General features: G+C 47.6%; 1 protein-coding gene across 2 annotated transcripts in view; it reads left to right on the forward strand.

Moving 5' to 3' along the window:
- The window catches only part of Atg16 (Autophagy-related 16), a 378915-nt gene that overhangs the window by 191040 nt on the left and 166825 nt on the right, over positions 1 to 21050 (forward strand). The window contains exons 8-9 of one of the 2 annotated variants that reach the window (XM_065437138.2): positions 10199 to 10402; positions 11733 to 11796. In XM_065437138.2, the coding sequence (XP_065293210.1) occupies positions 10199 to 10402; positions 11733 to 11796 (268 nt within the window). The remainder of the gene's footprint in view (positions 1 to 10198; positions 10403 to 11732; positions 11797 to 21050) is intronic. The other variant, XM_065437139.2, reaches the window with a different exon arrangement.

A 21050-nucleotide genomic window follows, 5' to 3' on the forward strand; every position in this document is an offset into this window, starting at 1 on the left:
GAAACCGGATTACGGGAGACGGGAGCTATGCGAGAAAACGACATATCAGGGGACGCGTGAGAGTCGTGCATCCCCACAATAGGTTGGGTTCTTCTAAAGGGGAGAGGGTGTAAGGTGAGGGTGTAGAATTGAGAATAAAGGAGTGCTTTTTACAAGGCCCATGACACGACCGTCTGTCAATCACGTGTCACCGGCCGTGGGTCAGCCGGCGTGTCAGCAGCGTGCACAGCACCCCTCTGATACCTGTTTCACTGGTGGTCGTGGTCTATCGTGTTGCAGCAAGAGATAATAGAAGCAGCGGTAGAAACCGGTGCCCATGAAAAGATAAATATTATAAAAAATATTAAATTAAAAAAATAAAAAAAAAGAACAGAAAAGAAATAAAAAGAAAACAAGAAAAATGCTAAGCAACCAAGCTAAGTGCTGTTGCCTATAGCTTGAAATTTAGCATAGCGAATAGATTCTAAAGCTCCCTTTGAAATGCGGTGCGCGCGACAGCAGCAGCCACGGCAGCCCACAGCAGCAGCAGCAGCAGCAGCAGCAGTTGTTGCTGCTGCTGCTGCTGCCGCCGCCGCCGCCGCCGCCGCCGCCGCCGCCGCCGCCGCCGCCGCCGTGGGAAAGTCAAAGGAAGATGCAGAGACAGCTTTGCTTTAATAACTGCCTCTAAGCCCCTTCCACTGATGACAGCAACTGCCACCTTGGCAAGGCTTGTGTGCCATCGAGAAGCATGCCACAGCCACCACTGTGTCATCTGCTCAGAAACATTCTAAAACCACTTATGCACCATGCTAGCCTTTCCTTGCTTCACATGCTCTGGCACACAGCGGCACAGCAGGGAAATTGCAATTCTTTCATTCACAAAAAAAAAAAACATCATAAATCAGGGCTGACTGCTAGGACAAACATGTGAAAAAAAAAATACCGGTATATCGCAGATTGGCCATGTAGATTGATTGGTTGATTTCAATTGTTACAGGAAAAAATGAGGTGCAGTTAGCTTACTAGCAGAGGGTGCACCTTGGAAAAAAAAACTAAAGAAATAAAAGGAGGGTGAATGAGGAATCAAACGCTATAGTCTGGCGCAGTCACATAATAGCCAATGAAATTCACAGCATGCCAAGAACTCCGGGCTATTTCAGAAAATCCAGGAATATGCACTGTTCTGCAGTGTGCCTACTAGTGTTGCCTCCCGAGAAGAGAATCGCATATGCAACCCAAAGCAGCAAGCCTAAAGGGTGAAACCGTTTGTTTTAATTTTTCTCTTGTCAGCATGCTGTTGACAACTGATTGTTTGGATACTGATGATTTGCACATGTGTGATTATTCGAACAGCCTCTTGGTGGCACCACTAGCCTCATAGACTTCCATGGTAGAGTGTATAAGCGCGACTGGACGAGGACGTAGAAAGAAACTTTGCCTTGCACATGTGTTCGTTTCAATGAAATGCACCACTCAATGTTCTATTTTGCTGTTACGTTTGTTTCCGCTCGCACGGTATATATTTATCGATGCGTGCAAAACTAAAATCTATAGTTGAAAGTGAAGCGCTCTGTCTGTGTATCTGTTCCTTTCTACGTCCTCGTCCAGTCGCGCTTATACACTCTACTATGGATTCTAACCAACTAGCCTGCCAACGTGTTTTAACCCCATAGAGTTAATGTATACAGCTGACTGAAATTTTGGACACCTTACACGCATCGTGCAATGTTTTGGACTCCGACTGCACAGCCATGCGCCACCGAGTCAAGCAGAAATAGCATTACAGTGGAATATTGGTGATAGAAATCTCAAGGGGTGGCAAAAATATTCGTATCGCCAAAAAAACTAGAAAGAATAAGTTTTAGATCAGAAGCTCATGTACAGGTGATTTATTTCCGTGGAAAGAAGTGCTGGTTGTCTGCCTGCGTCTTCTTTTCCGCCAGATCAGCTAGCAAAAAAAACTTTGGAGAGTAAAGAACTGTGCACATGTGTTTTCCCACACAGTCTCTGAAGCAGCCCTGCGCCATAGAATGTCAAGTGCATGCATTGTTTCTGCTGCCGTCGGAGGCTGATCATCGCAGCTGTTGTAGTCATCTTCGTCATCGCTGCTCGCGACTTCACCTTGCGATGTGTCCACATCATCCACAATGTCTGCAACACTTCGCAGACCGCAAGTTGCGAGGTTGTCATTCGCGGTCACGAAGTCTTTGGCAGGACAGTCCACGCCAAGTGTGTCCCAGTTTTTAGTCTTGAGGAAATCTGGCTTTTGTGAAGAGGTGGCCACACTGGATTTAAAAATGCCACACTTGCTGAAGTAGTGGCAATTGTTGTAGGCAACACACGGTGCCATGCCATTGCAATGAAGTGTAGAACATCCAGAAGATTGATCAGTTTTCGCCAGGAGACGTCGCACCAACAAGCTTTTATAATGATGCTTGACTTTCTTGATAATGCCGGGATCAAGCGGCTTCAAGTGACTTGTGGTATTCGCTGGCAAAAATACAACTTTCATGCTTTGTAGCATCATCTCTATCGGTTGTGTCATCCACGCCTTTTTGTTAGCTTTATAAATGCAGGGTAACCGCCTGGCTACCTTGAAGCATTGCAGCTCGTGTAATTTGCCTATGACTGTCAGCTGCATCTTCTCCAGTCGGCATTGCAGCAGAACAGCACATTCACGCGCTGCTTGCTCTTGTGCTCACCCTGGCAGGCTTCATCTTTAAAACACACTCTTCTTGGGCTGCAGGTTATAAGGAAGTCCAGGCTCGTCCACGTTGACAACGTATTGGGCTTTGTAGCCCTCAGTTAACGCTGGTAGTTTTGCTTCTATCCAATTCTCAACAGTGAAGGCGTTGACTGTCTCAGCTTCGCGGCAGACAGTCTTGTAGTCAAGGCCATGCATGGCTTTAAACCTGTGCATCCATGCTCCGGAGGCCTGAAAATTTTTTATGTCGAGTGAAAGAGCTACGTCCATGGCGTTTTCACGTAAGACTTTACTGTCGATGCTGACGCCAGCTGCTGCCACTTCAAACCACGTCAGAACAACATCGAACTTGATGGGATGGAAAGCTTTAGCCTCATTTTTGTTGATGCCAAAGCGTTGCACATTGAGCATGATTTGGTCGTGCTGACGGGACAGTGTAGACGGCAAACTCTGGCGAGGTCTGTGCGCCTTTTCTTCGGTGCCTCATCTGCTTTCTTTGAAATTTCTAGTTTTTCTTTAAAACTAAAAGAGAGTGCCTTCCGCTTCCGCGACGTCGCACCTTTGGGGGCTGACATGGCTCATGAGGATTGATGCTTGTGAACAGACGCATGCAGAGGAGCAGCCCGCCGCCGTGATCGCTGCCACCAGGCTCTCTGGTTGGCCGGTCCGCAGAGTGAACGGGCCAATCCGCAGCGGCATATCCATTGTGTGCAGGCAAAATGGCGAGAGTATTCAACGTCAAAGGAGGAGGAACGCTTGATTGCTGCCACGGTCGTGGTTTATATATATAAAAAAATACTAAAAAGGAAGCTAGAGGCACCCAAGCTACAGCTAGCGGAAACGAAAGGGACAGCGAGGAGGTAGGTAGAGGGAAATAAAAAATAGGAGGGGTCAGGGAGAATGAACAAGCATAGAGGGGGCGAAATGTTCTGTTTGTTCGGAGCAGCACCTCAGCCCCCGCTATTGTAAACGTGCCAGGAGGGGGAATACTGACTGTCGCCAAGGGGGGGGGGGGGGGGGGACTGATCGCTTTTGAGCCCCTGCATATACACAGCCGCAACAAAAATCCCGACCCATCCGGCCTCCTGCCCATGCCGCAGTCGGCTGCTGGCTGCTTGCGTGTTCGTATCACCCGCACCGGACTGATAAATGTGTATGGATCACTCGAATTTTTTTACATTATATAAAATGTGCTTTGGCCAGGGAATTTAGAAAATTCGTATGACAACGAAATTCGTATCAGCCGAATTCGTATGTCGCTGTTATAGTCATCAGCCATGTCGCTGGTGCCCTGCGATACCGAAAACAGCGATGCCTAGTCGATCTTATAGACGCCAATGAGGATGCATGCATTGTTTGTACTTTTGTACATCTGCAGCAAGAACAAGGCGTTGGTCGAGATACGGACTGCACTTTAGTAGTGACACCTTCTGCTCAATTCTTTGCCACTCTCATCATGCACACCGTTCATGGCCAGATGATCCCGTTGATCCCGTTGATAAAGCATGCGGAATGTCACAGAGTACGAATAGAAATAGCATAAAAGTAGGAGTGTGCGAATATTCTGAAAATTTCAATATTATCGAATACTGTATTATATTTTTATTATGTGTATTCGATTTTAAAAATAGATATACGAAAATGTTTGAATGTTCCGTTGGTTACGAACATTTGAATAAAATCGATTATTTTGCTGGCAGTGCGGGAGGAAACATGGCTCTTAGCACTTGTTTTAATCTAATCTAAGAATAATGGGGCGATTTCGTGCTGAATTTGGCAATGATTTCATGCTGGTAGCGAAATCTTGCCTTTAAAGCACACTAAGCCTCCAAACATCTGAACTTTGCGGACATCTGAACTTTGCGTTTGCGGACAGCGAGGGTCCACTTTTTATTTATTTTCTTCTAAATTTTTTTGTAGTGCCACCTCTAATTCCGAGCTTATTGCTTGACAACGAGTGCAATGAGCGTTGACTAGCAGTGGGACAAATGCCTCCGATTTTACGAGCATTTGATGTGGTATCTCCAGGCTTGGAATGGCGCCTGACACTGGCAAAAATGGCAAGAGCAAGTGGGGCTATACTAATCTAGGTACAACCAAATTAGGAAGACCCGCTAAGCTTCAACAAGACACTCCGTCACCAGAGCAGGAATTGGCCTCCCTGGTGCAATATTCGGCCACTCCCTCTCAAATGACTCATTTGACCAACCAATGGCCCTCAGTCCCCAGCAGCCGCAGAGCACCTGACCAAGGTGGCGGTCAGGCCTGTAATGCAGCAGAGGGTGTTAAGAATCTCTGGACCCGGATCGGCTGCCAATGGACACTGACCCTTGCAACGTTTAACACCCGAACCCCCCCGAGCAAGTCATGTTGTATTACCGCTATGTTGCTGCTCACAAGTGTGACCACCGTCACACTCACATCTGTGTTTGTTGGAGGTTTGTAGGCTGCATATCCAGTTAGCTTGCCTCGGTCAAAGGCTCCGGAAATTCAATGGCGTCTGGTGGGCTCTGTGGTGTGAGAGTGTGTAAGGTTTGCTGAAGTATTTCGTGGTTCCTTGTGAAGCCTCAACAGTTCCACTGCCAGATACAGTAAGCAGTAGGGCTAGGGCTGGGAGGCGGAGGCATCGCCAGGACGGGGGTATTGTTTCTTTGCGATGGTTCCCTTGAGCCTAATGGAGTGTTCCTCTACCTCTGTCACGCGGCACTCTAGTTTCTTGATAGCCATAAGGACCTTATGCACTAGTTCTGAATGTTGCTTATCCTGTTCTTTTAAGGTTTGGTCCATTGTGGCAATTGCGGTTTCCAGTGCTTTAGCGATGGTCCCTTGTAGGCATTCTTCTACTGCTGTTCGTATAAGGTCCGTGTTTGTTGCCCGCATGGAGGTATCCGTCTCGTGTCTGGTGCATTTGCCCCACGTTTCGGCGGGTTGGGAGTATTGTTTCTACTGCCTTGCCCAATCTGCTGCTCTTTCTCGGGCTTGTGAGGATGCTGCATTAGAAGCTTTTGATTGAACAGTGTATTCTCTGCCCAAAGTTCCTGAAGCTCTAATCGTAGTGCACCAAGGTCTTTCATGAATATGTGAAGGGCCTGTCCCTCCATACTACTGGGTGTCTGGGTGAGCATGGATGTTGTGTGATTGTGTGATTGCGGTGTTGTACATGGTTGCTGATTTGGACAGGGGGCTGTAGCTGCCCAGCCTACCTGCGAGGGATGACTCGCTTTGGTGGACTGCCGGGGGGGCCGTCTCATCCTGGCTGTTCCCGGGTTATGAGGTTTGTCGGGCTTTGCTTCTTGAACAGCTCCTCAAATGGTTGTGAGCACGGTTCTTGGACCTTCTCCTGGGTGTAGGTTGAGGATCTTTTTGGGGCTGTTGTTGTGAGAGCACAGGTACAGTGCCTTGAAGAGTACGTCGCTGGGGCTGCTCCCTGTGTTTTGTAGAAGCAGTTGTGGGGTAAAATAGAACCTTGTGCAGATCTTGTCCTCCGTGGAGTGACCTAGGCCGCAGGGAGAGCAGCATGGCTGATACGTATGTTCAGGTTGGGGGTCCTGCTTGTAGCAGGTTGCACACCTGTTGCGCGGTGGGACTGGGCATACATCCTCTCTGTGACCAACCAAGCCGCAGGTGGCGCAAAATGTAGCTTTCTTCTTGTGCAAGTAGCATTTGTATCCAGCGCCTCGATAGTAGGCTTGGTATGGAACTTTCTGGCAGTCAAAGACGATGAGAACCGAGTTGGTGGTGTCCATTTGGTGGGCCTGGAGAATTGTTGGGTTTCACTTGTTGACTAGGCTGCTTGTAATGGCTTCAGTGCTGTCACACGAAGGGACATTGTGTGTGAATTCCTTCGCGGTATCGTCAGGTGAGGTAGCGTATTCTGCGGCTGAAAACTTGTATTTGCCAATCTGTAAGTAGGTGATCATGCAGTATCTTTCCGCGTTACCCATTGTGGGCGTGCTGGTCAGAACGATGTTACAAGCCGGGTTTGTTGTGTAGGTATCTGCATCGGTTTCCTCAGGAGTGAGGCCAGTGGCGGCGAGAATAGCATCTCTTAACCCTTTCAGGCGCCAGTTGCAATTATGCATAGAAAAAAATCATTTTATATATAAACATTTTTTGGGGGACCTAAGAAACACAATACCATCGAATTCTTGAAAGTTATTATGAAACTTTATTATTTGCAACATCGTACACAATTGTGTACACAGCGCCTCGGTGGTCACAAAATTCACTTGTGGAATGCGAGGAAGCAATTGCTCTCTTTCGACAGGCACAGTTGCACGGCGCATTTCATGCAGAATATCCGGGTGCCTCATGTGCACTTCTCGAGCTTGCACCTGATTCGCACGTTCTGGTCGCGGGATTCGGACCAATGGTCAAAGGAGTCGTAGTGCGCGTCGGTGCAAGGACGCGATATTCTTGCTTTTTTGCCATATCTTTGGTTGTGGTGCTTGGATCTCTGCAAGAGAAGGCCTTCCACGCTTTTTCTCAGGTAGTACCGATTTAATTAATGCTTCGGCAGCTTGCAAGCAAGCGAAAATTCATCAAATACAGGAGTTTAGCTCCAGGCAGCGCTTGATTGTCACGGTGGTAGTCCAGCCAAGAATTTCAGATACCCAGGTTCACAAAAGGAAAAAACACTCTGTGTCCACTTCTTCAGCTTGCGTTTCCCCTGCAGCAGCGTCTTCCTCTTCTGTGAGGTTGGCAAACGCAGCTGCAACGCAGGCGTCGGTCGCTTCGCACGTGGTTTCTTCTTCGTCACTTTCCCCAACGTCTGAAACGTTTATCAGCAATGAGCTCCAAAAGCCTTTCAGCTGTCTTTTGGGTTTTCTTATACTTGTTTGCATTGTAGAAAGAACGACGAATGGCCAAAAAACCTGGAAAGAAAATCAAAGCAACTCTCAGCGTTCTTCATTTCTGCAGCGACCACGGCTCTTTGTACACAATCGTGTACACATGCGCGTGCGAGCGTTAGCGTTCGGTCATCTCCTCAGAAAGGATAAAATTATCACTCCTCGGTACTTCATATGATGCACAAGCGCGTCTAATTTTTTTTCGCTTGCCACAATAAAAAAAAGTGGCTCTAAAAAAAATAAGAACTTGACTCACCGCCTTTGCTGCTCCGGCGTCCGCCATTTCTTGTTTTGATATGAACATCTTCACCGAAATGCGACCGATGGTGCCCAAAATGCACATGGTTGTCAGTTTAAAGTTTGGGAATGTGCTAAAGCCAACCTAATAGAAAATTGCGCGCCCTAAACGCGAAAAAAACACGAGAAGTACAATGTGCACAATTGTGTACAAGGCGCCTTAAAGGGTTAATAGCGCTTTGCCTACTGTGGCAACGTTGAAGCCTTCCCATAAGTGTATTACGACTTTGATATTGTCCTTCGGGCAGTTTAAGGAGTCTTGGGGCTGGCAGGTGCATAGAAGGGTGCGAGAGTTCCATGTTATTTGCCATAGATGTGGCTTGCTTTACTTGGGTTTGATGTTGCTGGCATTGTTTGTACTTATGGTTCACCAGCTATCCGGATTGAGACTTTCATAGCATAAAGCACCAACCTTTCTCCTTAAGTGTTGTCGGTACGAAACATGATTTTGCCATTATTCTGTAAGTCTGCCACAGCCACCACAATGAAACTGTCATATTTTAGATATTGTCGTAACATGAGCAGCAACCAATCCACATATGCTTTGTTAATATCGGTTCCAGTATAGAGGTCACTATAATTTGGCTACAAGCATCTGAACAGCCACTTATAGGTTGTCTCTGTATGGTACAGTGTGTGACATGCTAAGTGACATACCGTCTGTATGAGCTTGCTTTTGTGCATCTGTGTGGACACCACAGAATGACAAATAATTGGGATTTTTCCCTGCATGCTCCAACTCTTCCTTTTTTCATTGTACTGCTTGCAACTTAGCCCTAAATGAATCCTGTGACCACTGCAATATAGCAATACTTTGTGTACATAGATTTTACAGGACTAGAGAAAATGTCAGAATTAGTTGAATGTAGGATTATCGAAGCTAGAGAAAAGTATTCGTTAACTTGGCAAAAAGATGGCTGTGCTAAACCAGGAGAATTAATGCAGTGACTCTTTGTAATGGTTCTGCTGAAATGAAAGACACTCAAAAGCTCAAAAGTTTGATTAAATTGCAGTTGGTTAAATTGATATATGATGGAAGTTCAGTTCCTTAAGGATATTTGTCATGGAATATATAAAACTATTGTCAATTATGCATGTGTGCTTGTAGAACTGAGTAGGTGATGATGGTTTTGCTAACCAACTCCACCAGCTGTACCACCAGAAGGCAAACAAGAAATAATTTACCAGAAAGGCTGTTAGAGTGATTACACGTTTGTAAGCATGGAGCAGTCCCAAGCATATATTTTGGGGTCTTAACTGAGCCAATTTTACAGATGTAGGTGAGCTTAGAAACAGAACAACACATTAATGCATTTTTGGAAATGTTAGTATTTGAATGTATGTATATGGTACATTAGCACCGCTCCACCCCTTTTAGTTTACATGCTATTGAGCTTTATACAAATAGCGGTTATGCTTAATTGTGTGCAGTGTTGAACTGTCAGTCACCGTGTGAAGATGGCTACATGGTCACCCAGCAAGCACCAGTTGATCTTTCATCTTCAATAGAGGGTATTCACGGAAAGAACTCACAAATGGTTAAATGATGTCCAAGGGGCTTCCCTCTAGTCATCTTGGCTGCGGTTTTGTAGTGATGCCTTTTTCTATGCTCATGAGTTTCTGTGCCTTTGGTGTTCGTGAGTGGCCAGAGCGACGCTCCGTCCAAGCCACTCGTGAATGCCAAAGGTATGAAAAGGAATTGGCATTGAAAAAGCCATCACTACAAGGTAGCGATCCCAAATTTTATCCTCCTCTGACTGTCCAGTTGCATGACTTATATAGCTGCATTCTGTTGTTGGGCAAAACATTACTTTATTGTTATTTCCTAATGTGTGCTGTTGAATTGATGAATCAGTGTCCTTGTCAGCCTTAGCCCATTCGCATCCTGTGACCATATGGCATCTCTTCTTACTGCAAAGTCATGGACAGCTTACTGCACTGTGCAACTTTATGGCAGTTGCCTGGACATTGGTTGGTTAGTGTGGGGACATACCGGTAGCGTATCTCCTTGGCATGTATGTCTGCCACTGTTTGGCACTTGCCACGCAACTGCTTTCCTGCACACGGTGGCTTGGTGCTGGCAACCTTTTCAGTCTGCACCTGGTGGGCTAACTGTGTTGTTGCATGTGTGGAGCTCAGCCAGAGTCTTGTCAACTCAGGAGTGTGAATGCCCTTTCCTTTTATTTTTGTGACAGAGCAGTGCAACCATGATTGGAGTACAGCATAAAAAGATTGCTGGAGGAAAAAGGAATATTGACGAAAAAGGAAAAAGGAAAAGGAATATTGCAAGTGGCTAATGTCAATCCCAGCCAAATGTAGTCCCCCATTAGCGTGATGAGCATGTTGTGTGACAGCATCTTGATGCCAGGGTCGCTCCTGGTCAGCCCAGCCACACCTCCGCAGTCTGGGGCTTGCGCCGCTGGTCACTTGGCGGTGAGGCCCGGTCCACACATGCTGGACCACCAGCAGGCTCTCACCAGGCAAGGCATGATCTAGTGAGGACGGCACCCCACTTGCCCACTGAGGCTACAGATATGCCACTCAGGTCGAAACAAGTCCGAAAAATGAAGCGGTGAGTTTTGAAGCACTGACCTCGCAACAGTTGTGCGCTGTTGGGAGATCTAGCAGCTGGTACGTGTTGTCCCTGCGGCAAGGGATGCTCGTGGCGTCCCCCACGTCCAGACACCGCTCAGTGACTATGTACTATTTTGGGAGTGTCTATTGTTCTGCACACACTGCAGCTTGTTTATTTGATAAACACTTGTGGTATGGCTTTTAAAGGGTACTAAAATCCACACACTGAAATAGTATGTCATCATCGTGCGGTGAAACTTGCAAGGCTCATGTCACTCTTGTAAGGTGACATTGTGTCATTTCATGGAAAGGTGGCACTTCTGTTTACTGTGCCGATTGTGTAGTGAACAGAACCAGTTTGGACTAACGGCATGCTTTGCATGGCAATGCAGGAATTGATTGGTGCTGCTAACAGACTTGCCTACGTCTATGTTTTGGTGGAATGACTTTGGTACCGAATCATTAAAGGGATACTCATGAGGTTTAGACATTGCATATAACAAGCGCTGTGCATAGATCACATGGTGACAATTTATGTCATCAATACATTGCCCCAACGCATCTTTGGTAAAGTGGTGCATAGTGTGGTGCTCTAGGGCTGCACACAGTCATTGTGTACGTTGTTACCACTTTGCCCGTGTGGTCCTGAAGACGACAGTTGCCATCATCCTTGAGCCCAGTGCCGATTCACTTTAGTGTAATTTGAGGAGCTCCTTGGAACAGTTATTCAACTGTGAGCATAACTGGTCACCACAGGGCCTTCAGACTTTTCCAACTCTGTCGCTTACCCTTCAAAGAAAATCCATTATGGTATGCACAATTTTGAATGGATGCATCAAGTTTTACTATAGGCCGAGATCTGTGCATATCTGACTGCATGTATGACTGCAAATGTTGCTGTTGTTTGATATGTCAACACCCTTGTGGCTATGACTCATACATCCACTTTTCTTGGTGCAATGCTTTTACCTCCTTCAATCAATAATGCCAATAGTGAAGCAATATTAATTCTACAGTAAATGAATGCAGTAGCTCAGCTGACAGCAGAACATTGTAATCGGAGCGGTGCTGTCATCGAGAAAGTGTGAAAAAAAAAAAAATTCGGTCCTACAACAAAGTCACGTGTTTACTGGAAATACAGTCTGCACTGTGTGACACACTGGCATTACCTGCAAGTTTTAAGATGTAGTGCTGGCAAAATGCACAGCAATCTAGTGAGTGCACTCTGCATGCATGCAATGCACAAGAGAATGCCTGACTTCATTTTTCAAGTTCTACGCCAGCAAGGTTATGCTAATCAGTTTTTTCATTCTTTGTGCTTTTTCCAGCACTCGGTCGGTGCCCCCTCTGTGCCTGCAGTCATTTGTGCCCAATCGGCTGCTGCTGAAATTCGTACGTAGCTTGAGACTTCTCTTCTTTTTCTTCTTTGTGTGAGAACCTTCTGCAGCACCTGTAGAAGTTCATTTGCAAAAGGACACATTCTGCTCGAACCAGTGCTTGACCTTGCAGGTGCATGGTGTGCAAACTTGCAGAGTACACATGCCAGCATGGAATGCTGCATAGGAAACAATCCTTGTGCAACAGGCCAGCTGAAGTCTGCTTACTATCACATCATGTCCAGAACTGAAGCTAAATTCGAATTCATCTCATTTGCTGAACAGAGCTTCCTATATTGCCATGGGCAGCTTTCAGGCCTGTGCTTGCTTCCCAGTCGTCACATTCTGCACTTTAGCAGTCGGGTGAAAAGCTGGGCGAGTTGGAATCGAAGCATTTCTTCAATCAGCGCGGAAAGCAGCGGCAACACTAGTAAAAGAACGGACACTGTCCGTCCTTCTTGTGTTGTCATTTTCCTTGCTGATTCAACGAATGTTGCACTTTGTAGACAATTTCTTGTCCCTGATACACATGGTTATGATTTCAGATGTGCACTAAGTGAGTTTAGGTTCAAGTATAAGTAGCACACATGATAGAGAACAGACAAGTGGAAACTATGGCATTGACTCTATAAATTGAAAAGCAGATGTGTTGGTAGAGTTTGCTCAAAGCAATAGAGTAGTATAATTAGTTCTTTCTTAAAAAAACAGCAGTAGGATGTGCAGCTGGAAAAGCCCAAGTGGGAAGAGGAGAAATGCAGTAGATTTCCTGCTCTGTGCCAACCACAGCATTGTTCAGCATGGAAAGGTGTTGGTTGGAGCAAATGGCCATGATCACAAGTTAGCGAAGCAAAGTCCTTGATTTGAAGAGAGAAAGCAGGAAATTAGCAGTCTGGGGAAATGCAGTGGCTACGCATAAACAAGCATGAGGCTTTTGATAAAGTGGAAGTGTTGTGTAACGATTCTGGCCGCTGAGTTCAGCGGATGACGTATCTTCGTCAGTCAACCGTGGTGTTGAAGAGCGCCCTCTTCTGGCCCCAAGAATGTATATATTCCAGTGGTTATCAAGTTCCCCATTTCTGTGTTTGTTTCGTGATGGCAATAAAAGGTTATTGCCGATACGCCTTGTCACGGTGGTGCCTCGCGGTATGATGGTGCCTCGCAGCAACATAACACTGGCGACAAAGATGGGATTGAATGAGACTGCCGCAGTGGGAAGCTAGCTCCTGTCCGTACTCGTTCACAATGACGGCCACCACAACAGAGGGGCTCGAGCCTTTCGACATCACTCACCCTGAAGAGTGGGAGGACTATGCAGAACGTTTCCAGTTCTTCCTCGAGGCGCAGGATGTTATGGATACCAGCAAAAAGAGATCGACATTCCTCAGCCGCTGCAGTCCTGCCACTTTTCAATTAGCCAGAGCGCTCGTGGCACCGGCCCAGCTGAAGGATACACCGTTCGAAACAATCCTTGCCGTTCTGCGTGACCACCTAGCGCCGAAACCACTGGAGCTTGCCAGACGATATGAATTCCATCTCCGCGACCAGGCACCAAGTGAGCCTGCCGCCGCCTACCTCGCCACTCTTCGAACAACGGCACAGCACTGCAACTTCAACGACCTCGACACCGTGCTACGGGATCGATTCGTGTTCGTACTGCAGAACAACATGGTGAAGCAGTGGCTACTGGTGAAAAAAAGAGTTGTCTTTCACCAGTGCTGTTGAGGAAGCAGTTGCTGCTGAGGCCATTGCCCGGGAAGCCAGCCTAGCCTCGTTTGAAACCACCAATGCGCCGCGTTTCGAGCCTGTGCATCAAGGGGCGACGACTGGCGATGATAGCGAGCAAGACACCTCTGAAGATGTTCTTCGGTTACGTGTGAGCCCCGCTCAGTGACGGGACACCGAGAGATTGGTGGGCGGCCTCTGCGCCAGCTGTGGAGGCCCGCACGAACGCCGCCTGTGTCGGTTCCGTGGTGCCCAGTGCAGGGAATGTGGAAAAACCGGGCATATTGCTAAGACCTGCCGGTCCCGGAGGGAGCCCAAACCATGTCGAAATGCCAAAGACCAAGCCCGGACGCAACAATTCAAGACCACTCCTCGCACAAACATTTCATACTGCGACAACTTGGTAGTTACTGCTATCAACAAAATGTCTAAGCCCGCCAAGAGGAAGATATGTGTGAGGGTAAAAATCGAAGGCACACAGTGTCAGATGGAGGTGGATTCGGGATCAACTTTTTCCATTATCTCCAACACCACAGCCAGACGCATTTTTCCAAAGGGGCGTGTCCAAAACCTACAGCCACTTGATGTTATCATGAGGGACTATCAAGCGTGGATACTTGACTATCAAGTATCGCTGTACGTGGAGTTGGCACCGTCTGAGTGCAGTTGAAAGATTTTGACGGCCCATTGCGCCTGGTCATTGTCAAGGGCGAGCGCCCAAGTATTCTCGGGCTGGATTGGTTTCCGACACTCGGTATCAATATCACAGCACTTAATAACATGTTCCGGGACTTTGCCTCTGTGTTCGATGGGACGCTGGGCTGCTACAAGGGACTGCCCGTGCAGTTTGCACTTAACCCTGAGGTTGTGCCTATCCGCCTGAAAGCAAAAAGGGTTCCTTTCCCACTGTGACCAAAAATCGACGCCGAACTGGACAAACTGATACAACAAAGAATCCTAGAGCCGGTTGACCACGCTCGTGGGGAAACCCCTATTGTTACGTCACTGAAGGCAAATGGGGACGTTTGCATCTGCGCAGACTACAAGTGCACCATCAACAAAACCTTGCAGCAGCACTCGTATCCGGTACCAGCTGTCAACCACCTGCTGGCATCCCTCTCTGGTGGAACTGTCTTTGCAGGCCTACCAACAGCTCCAAGTGACTGATGAATCTGCAGAGGCGCAGACCATTGTGACGCATCGGGGTGCTTTCCGCGTTCGACGATTACAATTCGGTGTCAGCGTCGCACCTGGCATCTTCCAGAGTTTAATGGAGAACCTACTGCGCAGACTACCAGGCGTCATTCCATATTTTGATGATGTCCTCATTTCAGGTGCATCACACCAGGAATTACTTAGTCACCTTTGAGAGGTCCTTCAGCGGTTCCAAGATGCAGGGCTTAAGGTCAAGAAGAGGAAATGCCAGTTAGGAGCGACTCAAGTGGAATCTTTGGGTTTCCGAGTCGATGCTGAGGGAATCCACCCCACACTGGCCAAGACGCAAGCCATCCTTAATGCACCGTGGCCATTGAACAGAGCCGAGCTGCAGGCCTTCGTGGGCCTTCTCAATTTCTATCATTCATTCCTTCCACACAAGGCCACTGTCGCTGAACCCCTGCACTGTTTGTTGTGCAAGAAGGTCCCCTGGCTGTGGGCAAACCTACAACAAACTGCGTTCGACAATGTGAATAAGCTACTGGCATCCAACCAGGTGCTGACACACTTCGACAAGAAGAAGCCAGTAATCCTTGCCTGCGATGCGTCCCCGTACGGAATAGGAGCAACGTTGAGTCACAGAATGCTGGATGACGCAGTAGCACCAATTGCTTTTTATTCAAGAACCTTGTCCTCTATGGAGCATAATTACGCCCAGATTGATAAGGAGGCACTCGCTGTGGTTGCCTGAGTGAAGAAGTTCCATGACTACGTATTCGGCCGCCCATTGCAGATCCATACAGACCACAAGCCGCTCCTGGGGCTCTTCACATCAGACCGGCAAACACCACAAATGTTTTCACCGCAAATGTTGCATTGGTCCATTTTTCTGAATGAATACCAGCATACTCTCCACCACCGACCAGAAAAACAGTTAGGCCACGCAGATGGTCTCAGCAGACTGCCTCAAGCGGACCAGTGCCAGGATGACCCTTCGCCAGCAGAGGTCGTCATGCTTCTGGACGTACTTCCAGAATCTCCAGTCCATGCAGACGATGTGGCTAAGTACTCCGCCAAGGATGCTATCCTCTCCCGTGTCCTCAACTGGGTGTGGAAGGGGTGGCCAAGGTGCACGCCGAGTTCTGAGTTCACACCATTCGTGTCCAGGCAACATGAGCTGTCCGCCCACAAGGGATGCTTACTGTGGGGTGACCGTGTGGTGATTCCACAGAAGTTGCGTTTCCGGGTCCTCGAAGCTCTGCATGTTGGGCACCCCGGCATCGTCAGAATGAAAGCGCTTGCCCGCAGTCATGTATGGTGGCCCGGCATGGATGCGGCCATTGAGGAATGGATCTGGCGATGCTTTTCTTGCCAGGAAACATGGCCTGAGATGCCTCGGGCACCTGTGCACCCATGGGAGACGACACGGGCTCCATGGTCACGCCTGCACATTGATTTCGCTGGTTCATTCCAAGGACAGACCTTCTTGATTGTGGTGGATTCTTATTCGAAATGGGGGCTGGAGGCCATACCAATGTCGTCAATGACATCGAGTGCTGTAATCACTACCTTACGAAGATTGTTCGCAACTCATGGCCTGCCAGATACACTTGTCTCAGACAATGGTCCGCACTTCACATCCACAGAATTTCGAGGGTTCCTGGATGCCAACCTCATCCGCCAAGTGACATCTGCACCGTTCCATCCATCCACGAATGGGCAGGGCGAAAGGATGGTACGGACCACCAAAGAGGCATTATCTCGGATAATCCGAGGAAGCTGGGCACAGCGCCTGGCAGACTTCACTCTACAGCAGCATGTAACTCCGCATACAGTCATAGGATGCTCCCCTTGCGAGTTGTTGATGGGCCGCCGACTGTCTACCAGGCTGGATCGGCTGCACCCAGACCGGGTCCCTGACAAGTCCTCCCGGTTGGCAGAAGTTCTGCCTACACCATGCACATTCCAGCCCGACGACCCTGTATTTGCACGTAACTACAGCCAGGGCTATTTCATAGAAATGCAGCGGTGGCGTAGAGGTAGATCACCTGCCTCGCGTGCAAGGGGTCCGTGGTTCGAATCCCGGTGCCGGCAATTTTCCACCGGAAAAAAAAAAGAAAGAAATCTGCATGTTGATAAAATTGCATAAACAGGCCTGGAGTGTGGCCTTATCCCAGTGACCAGAACTGGTAACGCACTCCCTCACCAGAGCAGGATTGGCCACCCTGGTGCAGTACTTGGCCACAACCTCCTATATGAACAACAAAATCAAACCCCGGCCCTCAGTCCCGAGCAGCTGTGAAGCAACTCACCACAGCGGCGGTCAGACCTGCGACGCAGCAGAGGGTGCTAAGAATCACTGGCTCCGGACAGGCGGCCATTGGAATATGAACCTGGCAACGATTAACGCTAGAACATTATCTAGTGAGGCGAGTCTAGCAGTGCTATTGGAGGAATTAGAGGGCAGTAGATGGGATATAATAGGGCTCAGTGAAGTTAGGAGGCCAAAAGAAGCATATACAGTGCTAAAAAGCGGGCAGGTCCTGTGCTACCGGGGCTTAGCGGAGAGAAGAGAACTAGGAGTCAGATTCCTGATTAATAAGAATATAGCTGGTAACATACAGGAATTCTATAGCATTAACGAGAGGGTGGCAGGTCTTGTTGCGAAACTTAATAAGAGGTACAAAATGAAGGTTGTACAGGTCTGCGCCCCTACATCCAGTCATGATGACCAGGAAGTCGAAAGCTTCTATGAAGACGGGGAATCGGCGATAGGTAGAGTGAAAACCAAATACACCAAACTAATGGGCGCGACTTCAATGCCAAGGTAGGCAAGAAGCAGGCTGGAGACAAGGCAGTGGGGGAATATGGCATAGGCACTAGGAATAGCAGGGGAGAGTTATTAGTAGAGTTTGTGGAACAGAATAATGTGCGGATAATGAATACCTTGCTCCGCAAGCGGGACAGCCGAAAGTGGACGTGGAGGAGCCCGAACGGCGAGACTAGAAATGAAATAGACTTCATACTCTGCGCTAACCCTGGCATCATACAAGATGTGGATGTGCTCGGCAAGGTGCGCTGCAGTGACCACAGGATGGTAAGAACTCGAATTAGCCTAGACCTGAGGAGGGAACGGAAGAAACTGGTACATAAGAAGCCGATCAATGAGTTAGCGGTAAGAGGGAAAATAGAGAAATTCCAGATCAAGCTACAGAACAGGTATTCTGCTTTAACTAAGGAAGAGGACCTTAGTGTTGAAGTAATGAACGACAATCTTGTGGGCATCATTAAGGAGTGTGCAATGGCAGTTGGTGGTAACTCCGTTAGGCAGGATACCAGTAAACTATCGCAGGAGACGAAAGATCTGATCAAGAAACGCCAATGTATGAAAGCCTCTAACCCTACAGCTAGAATAGAACTGGCAGAACTTTCGAAGTTAATCAACAAGCGTAAGACAGCTGACAAAAGGAAGTATAATATGGATAGAATTGAACATGCTCTCAGGAACGGAGGAAGCCTAAAAACAGTGAAGAAGAAACTAGGAATTGGCAAGAATCAGATGTATGCGTTAAGAGACAAAGCCGGCAATATCATTACTAATATGGATGAGATAGTTCAAGTGGCTGAAGAGTTCTATAGAGATTTATACAGTACCAGTGGCACCCACGAGGATAATGGAAGAGAAAATAGTCTAGAGGAATTCGAAATCCCACAGGTAACGCCGGAAGAAGTAAAGAAAGCCTTGGGAGATATGGAAAGGGGGAAGGCAGCTGGGGAGGATCAGGTAACAGCAGATTTGTTGAAGGATGGTGGGCAGATTGTTCTAGAGAAACTGGCCACCCTGTATACGCAATGCCTCATGACCTCGAGCGTACCGGAATCTTGGAAGAACGCTAACATAATCCTAATCCATAAGAAAGGGGCCGCCAAAGACTTGAAAAACTATAGACTGATCAGCTTACTGTCCGTTGCCTACAAACTATTTACTAAGGTAATCGCAAATAGAATCAGGAACACCTTAGACTTCTGTCAATCATAGGACCAGGCAGGATTCCGTAAAGGCTACTCAACCATAGACCATATTCACACTATCAATCAGGTGATAGAGAAATGTGCGGAATATAACCAACCCTTATATATAGCTTTCATTGATTACGAGAAAGCGTTTGGTTCTGTCGAAACCTCAGCAGTCATGGAGGCATTGCGGAATCAGGGTGTAGACGAGCCGTATGTAAAAATACTGAAAGAGATCTATAGCGGCTCCACAGCCACCATAGTCCTCCATAAAGGAAGCAACAAAATCCCAATAAAGAAAGGCGTCAGGCAGGGAGATACAATCTCCAATGCTATTCACAGCCTGTTTAGAGGAGGTATTCAGAGACCTGGATTGGGAAGAATTGGGGATAAAAGTTAATGGAGAATACCTTAGTAACTTGCGATTCGCTGATGATATTGCCTTGCTTAGTAACTCAGGAGACCAATTGCAATGCATGCTCACTGACCTGTAGAGGCAAAGCAGAAGAGTGGGTCTAAAAATTAATCTGCAGTAAACTAAAGTAATGTTTAACAGTCTCGGAAGAGAACAGCAATTTCAATAGGTACTGAGGCACTGGAAGTGCTAAGCGAATACATCTTCTTAGGGCAGGTAGTGACGGCGGATCTGGATCATGAGACGGAAATAATCAGAAGGATAAGAATGGGCTGTGGTGCGTTTGGCAGGCATTCTCAGATAATGAACAGCAGGTTGCCATTACCCTCAAGAGAAAAGTCTATAATAGCTGTGTCTTACCAGTAGTCACCTACGGGGCAGAAACCTGGAGGCTTACGAAAAGGGTTCTACTCAAATTGAGGATGATGCAGCGAGCTATGGAAAGAAGAATGATAGGTGTAACGTTAAGGGATAAGAAAAGAGCAGATTGGGTGAGGGAACAAACGCGAGGTAATGAGATCTTAGTTGAAATCAAGAAAAAGAAATGGGCATGGGCAGGACATGTAATGAGGAGGCAAGATAACCGATGGTCATTAAGGGTTACGGACTGGATTCCAAAGGAAGGGAAGCGTAGCAGGGGGCGGCAGAAAGTTAGGTGGGCGGATGAGATAAAGAAATTTGCAGGGACTGCATGGCCACAATTAGTACATGACTGGGGTTGTTGGAGAAGTATGGGAGAGGCCTTTGCTTTGCAGCGGGCGTAACCAGGCTGATGATGATGATGGTGACAGCCAGGGCCCACAAGGGGTATGTACTGTGATTTCCAGAGCAACAGGCCCGATCTCTTATGAGGTTGCTCTTCCGGGTGGTCGTGTGTATCGCCGGCTCGTGGACCAGCTTCGTCGACGGAGCAGCATTCCTATGAGGTTAGCCGAAACCATCCCTGAAGGTAGACAGCCTGAGGTTTGGCATGCATCAGGCCCTTCACCTGGCGGAGTGAGCAGCAGCAAGACACCAGATCCCAGCGAACCCGAGGAGCAACCAACAGCCATGCTACCACCCGAGGAGCAACCAACAGTCATGCTCCCTTCGGATGACATAGCAGCACCTCAGCCAGCACTAACAGAGCAAAGTGTAGAATTGCCAGGCCCACGCCGTTGGCAGCGTTCCCGGAAGGCACCCCAACATCTTCGGGACTTTGTGCTGGCATTGGCTGACTGTTGAGTTCGAACTAATGGGGAAAGAGTGTTGTGTACCGATTTTGGCCGCTGAGTTCAGCGGATGACATACCTTTGTCAGTCAACCCTGGTGTTGAAGAGCGCCCGCTTCCGGCCCCAAGAATGTATATATTCCAGTGGTTATCAAGTTCCCCGGTTCTGTGTTTGTTTCGTGACGGCAATAAAAGGTTATTGCTGAAAACGCCTTGTCGCGATGGTGCCTCGCGATATGACCCTCGCAGCAACATGGGGACTTTGTAAGTTGAGTTTGTGATTCAATATCGACATGTCTGCACAGCGCAAAAGACAAGGGCAGAAGAAAGAACACAATGCAAGCACTGACTTCAACTAAGCTTTTTAGTTTACTGTCTTCACTAAGCTAACCTATTTGAAGTACACAGTGCCTGTGTTGTGTCCTTTCTTCTGCCCCATCTTTTGCGCTGTGCACACATGTCAATATAAGGCTTTTAGAATAGGAGGAAAATGACAGCATAGGGGCAGTTGAAGACGCCTTAATGAAGTAGCCTCAGAGGCCACAACTGAATATGAGATAAGACATCAAAACAGGAAACAGGCAAACTCTCCCCTGCAACAAATGAATTAGCGAAAAAATTATCTTGCAAGTCTCCCAACACCAGCAATCATATCAAATTGGCATAACTGCCGAAACTAATCAGCAAGCTGAAAATAAGTGTGATTTAAAATTATGGTACTGGAAAGAAGAAGGGAAGCCTAAGAAAGAGACTG

Source organism: Dermacentor albipictus, chromosome 1 (assembly GCF_038994185.2).
Source record: "Dermacentor albipictus isolate Rhodes 1998 colony chromosome 1, USDA_Dalb.pri_finalv2, whole genome shotgun sequence".
NCBI lineage: Eukaryota > Metazoa > Arthropoda > Arachnida > Ixodida > Ixodidae > Dermacentor > Dermacentor albipictus.